This window comes from Quercus suber, unplaced genomic scaffold (genome assembly GCF_002906115.3).
Source record: "Quercus suber isolate HL8 unplaced genomic scaffold, Cork oak 2.0 scaffold_627, whole genome shotgun sequence".
NCBI classification, from domain to species: Eukaryota; Viridiplantae; Streptophyta; class Magnoliopsida; order Fagales; family Fagaceae; genus Quercus; species Quercus suber.
In genome coordinates this window covers 259,454-269,769 of record NW_027070069.1, presented here as the reverse complement: position 1 = coordinate 269,769, position 10,316 = coordinate 259,454, and the positions used below count along the sequence as shown (strand labels likewise).

General features: G+C 34.8%; 1 protein-coding gene across 1 annotated transcript; it reads right to left on the bottom strand.

Moving 5' to 3' along the window:
• Positions 1-577: 577 nt before the first annotated feature.
• Positions 578-9,458, bottom strand: LOC111993119 (subtilisin-like protease SBT2.6; the record flags this gene model as incomplete). The annotated part of the gene is given in 10 exon segments (XM_024024977.2): positions 578-1,216; positions 2,038-2,319; positions 2,738-3,005; positions 3,573-3,898; positions 5,164-5,449; positions 5,659-5,731; positions 5,827-5,922; positions 7,222-7,616; positions 7,738-7,882; positions 9,258-9,458. Coding segments are annotated over 10 exon segments (2,454 nt in total). The 3' UTR covers positions 578-809.
• Between the last annotated feature and the right edge of the window lie 858 nt (positions 9,459-10,316).

Below are 10,316 nucleotides of genomic sequence, written 5' to 3'. Positions count from 1 at the left end.
CACATTGTATATGTTAGGATAGCTTGGACCATTACCTTAATCAACAATTCTCTCCCTGCTTGTAATAGCAATTTTTCTTACCAACCCTCCAGCTTCATCCAAACTCTTTCTTTAATGTAGTCAAAACTCGCATTTTTGTGCCTTCCAACTAGTGAGGGCAAACCCAAATAGTTATACACAATATGCTATCATTGTATAAATTAAAATGATGTTTTTCTTCTGGTTTTACTATTTATTTTATTTTTCAACTTTGATGATACTATTGAAATATTTTGCTTTAATTTATATGTAATTTTTATATTCGCACAAGCATTGTGCTAGCTTAAAGTATGTGTCTAAGCAAGAAAGTTTATAGACACAGAATTTGACAAAACTTTTTACAATTGTTAATTAATGTAGCTTATCATTAGTGATAAGTAAAAAAATAATGTTAGTGGTAAACTCCAATGAGAACTTGTAAGAGCCTAGCAATTCAACTATTGTGAAAAATGTAGTGAAATTTTGTGTGCATGTAATATTACTCTATTTAAGCTTGAATGGAGAGAGAGAGAGAGAGAGAGAGGAAATACACAGGACAAAAGGAAAAGGACAATCCTCAAACCATTCTACCAAACTGATGACATTTTAACAAAACTTATGTGTGGAAGAAACCAGGAGTCTCCCCTTATACCAGTTATCTTTACAGCTATTCAATATATATATTTCAAACAAATACATCTAGCCTCTTATTCCCACATATTACAAAGAATATTACAACAATACCCCATAATTTTCTGATTGCCAATCCAATCTATAGTTTACCAACCCAACTATCGTTGGTATCCCATAGCTACCACTGGGATCCTTACCTTGTGCCCTCGGCTTCCTTTCATTAGAATCTCCCCAAAACTGTATGTTCCAGTCACTGATCTGACAGTGAGAGTTACGGAGAATTTTCGTGATGCACCAGCTCTCAGAGTCATTGCTGGTGGACTCGCTTCAATAGCAATAGCTGGTGCCATTCTGGTTGTGATTACATAGGTTTCTTCCTCAGCTACATTCGTGGCTGTGCGAGTAACAGTTTGAGTTCCCACAAGATGGGCGACCGTGATTGACGGGGTGTTGAGGTTCCATGGGTGAACCATTGTGTAGTTGCAGGGTAAGTTTGTGTAGTTCTTTATCTCATGTGCATCAATACCAGGAGTTGTGCACAGGAACCCCAAGTAATCCTCATAACCTACAAGAAACAACTAATGAAAATTAGTAATTAATTTCCAATTTCACTTGCTGGGCCAATTATGATTACCAACATCCTGTTTCAACACAAAGAGAAAACATCTACAGTGTTGGGAAAAAACAAGCTACCCAATTTTTAACCTCACTAATGAGGGAATTATCTCTTTATATCTTGTTTGTGTTGCATATTTGTCTCAGATAAAGTCCATCCCTATCTTTTTTCTTCATTTTTTTCTTGGGTTGGAAAGTTAAACATGCACCCAATGGGTTTTGAACCTACAACCTCATACTCCAACCAATCTTATGGGAGAAATAAGTATCATTTAAGCTATAGCTCATTGGCCACTGGGTTTCTCTTCCAGTTTCTTTTATCATGTTCATGTTTGCTTTGATTCCAGTTAGTCTTTTATACCTTAACCAATCCATGACAGGATGGCCCCAAAAGAGACATGCTTGTAAGTTGTGCCAAATTACTAACCAAAAAGTTTAAGAAGAAGAAGAAGAAGAAGAAAAATAAAAACTAGGGGAAAGTATACCAAAAGACCCCATAGTTTTATCCTTTGGACAAATAAAACTTGAAACTATTAAATAGGACACTTTAAACCCCATTCTTTTATAAATATACGTTTCATATGTGAGGGTGAAATTTGTGTGGGGTTTTTTATGTACATTTATGAAAGTTTGAGGTTAAAGTATGCCATATAAAAAGTACAGGGGATTATCAAAAATTATAATATGTACTGGGATTAATGTGTCTCAATGATAAAACTAGGGGTTTTTTTTTGTAGTTTCCCCAAAATAAACATGAAGATCACAACAAACCTGCGTCAAAAATAAGTCCAGGATCCAGAGCAGCTCTTGGATTAACATGGCCACTACCATAATCAAAAGGTGTAGCAGTAACCAACTTCATGGCTTCTGTTTCAGAATATTGTTGTGCTTGAAGAGGCTTCCCTGCTCTGTCCAACGTTGTTGAGGTTGTCATCAAGGTTGACTTGATGGCTGCAGGGCTCCAATGGGGGTGCTTTTGCTTTACAAGAGCAGCTATCCCTGCTATATGTGGTGCAGCCATGCTAGTTCCAGATATCATTGCAAAGCCTTCTCCTGTATGCAGCAAAAATAGCATAAAATGAGAGTTATTCATTTCTAGCAGCATCTTTTTCTTCCCCCCTCCCCTCCCTAAGCAGGCTTTAAAATTTGTATTTTCTCATTTTATAGCCAAGAAGACGGGGAAAATAATGAATGTCAATAATTGCAAAAATCTCTTCCCTCATCTTCTCGGCAGAAAATGGAGCAAAAATTAGCAGAATTCCCAAAATCATGCTTCTGTACTAATTGAAGCTAAGACTGACACTGATCTCAAATATCTATGGCTAACACTTCTCAGTAGAGTCACATAAAATTCCTGTTCAATGTGCATTAAGATTCTAACGTTTGAGCGAGTGCAATAACTAAAGCACTAGTGGAAATTTTGAAACATCAAAATCTAAAGATGGGTTGAGTGGATCCACTAGTTCTTTACCAACGTAATTAGCCTCGTCTGTGCCATTTGGAGACCAAGCAGCCCAAATCAGAGAACCTGGAGCTAGAATATCAGGCTTGAGAAGATCTGCATCTTGGAAGTTGAAATCTTTTATGTTGGGCCCTCGAGCAGAAAATAACGCCACCTGAGGTGCTGATTTATGGAGTATAGGCATCAAACCATTCCCAATGCTACCATTAGCGTTGAAGCTTTTCACCCGCCCAGTCCAGTCTCTTGGTGTAGAGGTGTTGTAATAGTCTATAAGATCCTGGATACAGTGATGCCCAAACACCAATCACATACAAGCAGGTACAAAGATAAAAGAAGGGCATTTTTTTTTTTGCAGGGGAGGGATGGGGGTCAGGAAGGGAACAAGTACCAATAATAAATAACATAAGACAGTAACAAGTAGTGATTATTAAGGAGTATCAAGCTCGAACAAAATTAGAACATGCCAAAAGTGAATTATGGAAAGAGCAGCACAAGTAGTATTAATCTTTTTTCCCTAGTTCATCTACACACACTCTCTCTCTCTTGGGGTTTCATCTAAAGTTTTATGTTTACTTTTCTTCCCTAAATTTCTTCTCTTACTTTGATCTTTTCTGGCACATGAAAACTTATACTTGTCCATGCCTTCTCCAATCACACTAAAAATCTTTAAATTACATATCCCTTCCCCAAAAGAGTTTGTCAACCACCCAGCAACAACACCGATCTAGATTAAAATTTACAAAACGTTCAGAATATTTTTGGGTTATGTATTTGTCCCATCACGGACAGCTGTAAACTTTGGAAAAAAACCATATCACTCAAGGAGTGAGGTAAAGATACCTACCATTGACTTGCTGACATCTGTGATAAGAACCCCAGGAATACCAACAGGAACAGGATCAAATTTTGTCCCTGGAGAAACATTTTCCACAGCTAAAACAAAGCCAATGGCACCAAGGCTCTTGGCTGTTTCTGAGACTTTCTTGATTGATGCAGAACCGATAACAAAATTAAAGGAGTAGCCACAAAGAAGAATGTTTCCCTGAACCAATTTCTTGTTTAAAACCTCTGGTTTTTGGCAGTCAGAGGGACTGTATTTCATTGCAGAAGAATCCAGCAGTACATCATTTGCAGCAACCAAGGTATATGATTGATTTGGATGCGTAGCAGCTGCATAGAAGCATGTATTTCATCTTTAGAAAGGTATAAAACATGATACAATGTTTTTAAGAAAGATTATGAAGTATAATGAGCTAAATAAAATAATAATAAGAATAACTGCAACTGGTCTTCAGAGGACAAAACCATTAACCTTATTACAGGATCCACATGAAACCACACAACTCAATCTCAACATAGCCAAGGCACAAAGAGCACAATATTTAGTTGTAACTATATTTTTCTTAACTTCTTGGCTTTTATGTTTGTCTTTAATTGTCAAGTACATTATTTCCAAATTCTGATTTTACCAAATTTGTATAAAATTTAAAATTAATTATAAAAGATAATTTAATCCTTAGCAAATGAAGAAAACATGATTCCAAGCATGTTCTTCAGCAAAGAAGCCACATCTTCATCCACTCTCTAATATACTAAGTTGACAAGGCATTGGAACCATGAAAAGATGTCTAATTTTCATAAATCACTTACAGATTGTAAGAAACATTCCATACTCTGTATTAACATGAATAGTTTATGGATGAGCATAATGGCACTTTTGAAAGATTTGAGAAGATAACATGAAAAGGTTAACTTTATATTGTCTAATCACAAAGCATCAAATGAGTGCACATCACGTGACTGGCTTTTTGAAGTCACTTCATGAAAATTAGAGTCATTATAATAACTTTTTCCTATACAATTTGTTAATAAAATAACTGAAGCAGTCAACGTTTCCATTGTCCTCAGTCTATGGAAGTAAATTCTAACCATGGCAAACCTTTGAACTTAAATTCAATGGAATGTGCATGTATCAGTATATGCATGTATATATGACTCTACACAAAGCTATTAAGGACTTAAAATGGCGTCTGGATAATAGCACAAGAATTTTAAGAAAAAAATATAGAAGGAATGAAAAAAGATCATGAATTTATTTCATCGAAAGACCAAATTTAGTGGTTAATCTATTGAAGCAGAAACCAATTACATATGTTTGTAGAATTACTAGTTCTTTTGTTTTTGTTTTTTTTTGTTTTTTTGTTTTTTTTTTTATAAGTATTACAAGTTCATCCAAAGAAAGTTACAGCCTTTCTAAACCCCAATTTGAGGAAATTGATATGATGCAATACCTCTGCATTAATTTTCCAGATCAACATTAGATATCATTTGTGTGAACAACAAAGCCAACAAGTTAACCAGTGTTTCTTTCCAATGGCTGACAGATAACAAAAAAAAAAAAAAAAAAGAGAATAGTCAAGGATAATAAAACTTACGAGATAACCCAATTCCAGCTAAGATCTTTCCATTTCCAAGGGTCAAATGGTTTTTGTATCTGCGATCATCAATTGCCGCTGCTATAGATACTATCCATGGGCTGTAAGAGACCAAAGTTTTTGGAAAAGGACCTCCATTTCCAGCAGCCTGTGCAACAAATACACCTGCTTTCACAGCTGAAAGAAGAGTAGCATCAAAAGGATTTAAATATGTGGTCTTGGTGGTTGCTGGAGGACTGTTTGGTCCCACTGAGAGGCTGAGTATATCCACCCCATCATAGACAGCCTGTTCAGAAAAGTTCTCTCGAATCAAAATCATTCATAAGTTTACCAATGGTAAGGATGCATATGGATACCTACATTAAGCAATGTGGATGCCTACAAAACACGCATAAGGATGCCTACAACAACATATTGCTCAAAAAGAAGCAAAAAGAAGGAAGAAAAACAGAAACATTAGTACCGTATTATGTTAGACATTGAATTATGGCAAACCTGATCGATTGCAGCCACCACATCTGCTACATACCCTCCAAATATCCTGTAGAGTGCCTTGTATACAGCAATCCTGCACACAGATAATTTTAGTGTCTATTATTAAAGGAAGGATAGTGATTTACCAATTTAAATATCCTATCACCAGTGAAGGTCATTGTTGCTCACCTGGCACGGGGAGCCATTCCACTTGCCTTCCCAAATTCATAGCCATGCATTCTAACAGGAATTCCATTATTCCCAGCTGCAATAGCTGCTGTATGACTGGTAGCCGAAAGCACAGAGAAAGAGGGAAAAGCCACATGAGAGTACAAACAAGTCTTGTCCAATATTAGGAATTTTTTTGTTTGTTAAAATTAAGGGGAAAAAAAAAAGGAAAAAGAAAAAGAATAATAGATTTCCTGTGTAGGAATGGTAACATTATCAACTTCAAATAATTGGAAGAAGTAACTTTCATGGGCATTGTTTCCTTCCCATCACAAAACCCTGGCAAGATTTCATTTTCTGTACAGTAAATGAATGAGCTCACATTGATCTGAAATTTTCTCTTTTGTGTCAAAATATAATTATTTAAACTGGCCAAAGGATCAGAAGTGCCACCACACTACAGTGGTTAATAAAAATAAGTTTTATATCCAATTCAAGGCCCACCAATCTTTAAGGAAAAAGAATGAAGATACTCATACATAGGAGTTTGAAATCTTCCCTTCAAAAAATCAGGTGGGGAGTTTTTGGAGGAAAGATATGCAAGAGATTCTGCAGAATATATTTATAATCCATAAGATTTAGGGGGAAAAAAAAATAGCAATTGTAATTGATTGAGGTGCTTTGTACGTAATGGAGGAATGCTGCACTGTAAGTGATAGATGCCACTGTTAATTACTTGTCGAAGTTGACTTTTCTTCCCTAATCTGCTTTCTGTAAAATCTTTCTAGATCTATCAGAGGGCAGTTGCTATTGATTTCAACATCTAAGAATGTTGAAGATATCTTACAGGAAACCATAGATGCAACAGGTCTGATATGTACCACACAATTTTAGAGTATGAGGTATACTGCAATCTTAATCACCTCCTAAGAAACGAAACAATTCATTCCAAATTATTTAATGCAAATCAAGTATTGTCAAGATTTTTTACTCATGGTTTATTAATGCACATGTAATCTGTAAGATGAATTATGTGGCACACATAGAAGTATAAGATTAAAAGAACTATGGCTGTTACACATGCATTAAAATCACATTATGACATTGTCACAGTACCACCTATATGTGAGCACTCTCTCATTTGAAAATTGAGCTCTATTTATTTAATTATATCAAACCCAAAGGTCTTATTCTCAGTTTATACAAATGAGTGGTGAACCTCTAACTCATCAATCTTTTTATGTTTACTACTTGGATTTCTATGACAGTCATTGCAATTATGTCCATAAATAACTTCCAAGCATAGAAGTGGTTTTGACATTTTTAAAACTATTACATTTACCTTCATGTCATGCAAAACTAACATAAAATGAATATATAATCCATCAAAATTGTAGAAGGCATTCAAGGCCTAACCTTCCATGTCCATCTCCATCCATAGGGGAAGCAAAATCAATAGAAGGGTTAAATTGCCCAGCAGCTATTGCAGCTTTAGCAAAATGTTGGGCTCCAACAATCTTCCCATTACAGAAGTCCTTCTTAGTGTCAGGATCAACTTCACATTTTCCTCTGTACTTTGGAACAGGTCCGTATGGTTCAGTATTATGGGTTGCAAAGCTTGGATGATGCGGATAGATTCCTGAGTCCACAAATCCTATTACAATGTCCTCTCCAGCCTTATCAAAGCCACCTCCTGTTGGCCATACTCCAGTTGGAAGCCCCAAAAACTGTGGGGTATGCGTTGTAAGTCTCCTCACCTTCCAATCTCTCTCCACAGACTTCACACTTGGTGTACGTCTTAGGGTTTCTGCCTACTAATAAAAAGTGATAGCATAAGAGAATGAGAATGCAAGAGGAATGAATTTAAGAAAATTTATTCATAAATGTTAATAAAAGATAAGTCCTAAAATAAGAGTTATTCAGTTTTTTCACCTGTTCAGGGGAAATGTGAACCGCAAACCCATTTAAAAGATGCTGATAACTGTAGAGTTTATTGTAGGTGCCAATCTCGAAAAGCATCTCGAGAAGCATATCATGCTTCTTTTCAAGGTGACGGGCATAGGATGTGACCGTTTCACTGAAAGGAGCCCAAAGTATGAGGAGAAAAGTATGATTACGAAAACTAACATATGTCACAATAAATTTAGAGATATGGGGAAAGAGAGAGTAAATGCAGTTACACACAAAAAAAGTGACAGAGAAAGATGAGAATTTTGACTTTCCCTTGGTAAAATAAGGATCATAAATATCCCATCCAATGAATTATAAAAACAATTTACTTATCTTTGGATTACAAAATTGCCTAATATAGACTGTCAAGAACGATTTTCTTTCCCTTTTGATATATATATAAATTGGATGAATTAGAAGACAATCTTTTCCTGAACAGAATAATAGCTATAATTGTTAGAAAGTCAGCATACAACACGCATACATACATAGATGTCCCTACTCTGATCTGTGAAATTGTCCAGTAGGCTAAATGTAGCAGCTCCACCCATACTTTAAACATTCAGGATAAGCAATCGTTATAACTAACAAATTCATGACTAAACAAACTGTAAGATTATCTTTACCATCCCATAAGCAGTCTCAGCTAACGAAGAGCATGATGGTGAACAGCAGCCTTAACAGGCTACGATTACAATAATATATTCAAACTTCAAAAAATAAAGTGAAATACATTACCCAAAAAAAAAAAAAAAATTATTACTTAGTTAATTATGCCTTTATCTCTATTCTACTATTCATAGCAGATGTTTATAAATAGTGTACATAATTCAGTTATTTCACTTGATTGCAAAGACTGAGTTTCATGTTAGGTCATTGTCATGATTTTGCAGTAAGTTAGAAAAGAGTCAAATAAGTAAAGGAGCACCCAGGCTTATACTACCTGCTAAAAGGTTGGTAATGTATCAGGTCAGGTCCAGGCAGAATACACATACATACATACATACATATACACACACATATATATGTATATATATATATATATATATATATAAAATTAAAGACATTTAAACATTAATGACCAAATCAGCTGGATCACAGAACAAAAAATAAGCCGGCAAGGGTGGGAGGTTTAACACCAACTTCTGCAGCCTTGAAAACTAGTTCACATTTTCTATACACCTACGCATACTCAAGAGCTTGTTTATGCATATGATTTGTTGTGCAAAGTCAAGTCAAGAATTCAGAATGCCCAATAATGTAAAAGTTATTCCATATAAGTCCACATCCTGACAAAGATAGCCCACAAGTCAAGACCCCACTTAAGAAAAAAGGTGCTCAATTACAATGCAGGTTTCAAAATTCCTTCCATTGTCAAGGCATATGATATGATATGATATGAGGCTGGGTGACACTAGAATATAGTACTACTAGTCTCAACCATGATTTTGAACTCCATACATAATAATTTATCACTACTAACAAAATTTTTTGAAAGATACCTGGTGGTGTCAATCTTCTCATCAGATTCCACAGCTGTGGCCTCAAAACCGTCAATCCCGCCTTTGTAACTTATGATAGGCTCTCCTTCAACTGTCACTATGTAAATTTCTGCCTTCCCGATAATCAGGACTGTAAATAGAACTAGAACCGTGCACCCAATCACTGATACCCGCATTTTCAATGATCAATAACCACAGGATCTGTTCATCATAATACAGACGGTACTTAATCAAATTGAGATGAGCATAAAAGATAATTATAATAATAATAATAATAATAATAATAATAATAATAATAATAAGAGCAAATAGATTTGGCAATAGCAATTATATTATAATAATAATAAGAGTAAATAGATTTGGCAACAGCAATTATATAATAATAATAATAATAATAATAATAATAATATTTTTTATTCTGTTAACTCATATGATATACCATTTTTTCAATTGTGATTATGAAAATAACATCAACCAAAACTAAGTCAAACCCATAAAAATTTAAAATGAAAAAATAGAAACAACAAATATGTTAAGTAGCTAAGGTGATTTCGTTCCATTAATGATGAGGAAAACAAGTATATATATACATATATATATTTCATTTTTCACAACTTCATCAGCAACCAAAACGAGTCAATATTAAGTAGTAAAATCTATTTAAATTTGAACTTTAAATCTCATTTACACTAAAAAATAATAATTAATGTTTTGATATGATGCTAAATAAAAATTACAATAAAATAAAAAAGAAAACTATAAAAGTTTTTTTTTTTTTGGAGAAGAAAAAAAGAAGAAGTTTTAATTAATAAACAGTGTGTAGTACTAGTAAATAGTAATAAAGAAATGGTAGCTAATGGGTATATGAATGAGAATGAATATGATGAGTGGCATCTCTCCTCCATTATCTTCGGTCACCTGTCTGAGCGTGTCTCACTTTCACTCTCACTCAGACTCAGACTCAGACTCAGTATCATTATAGCAGAAACCCTAACGCTCTCTCACTCACTCACTCTAAATCTAAACTCGGAGTCTCCTCTCCTCGCCTCTGCCTGCAAT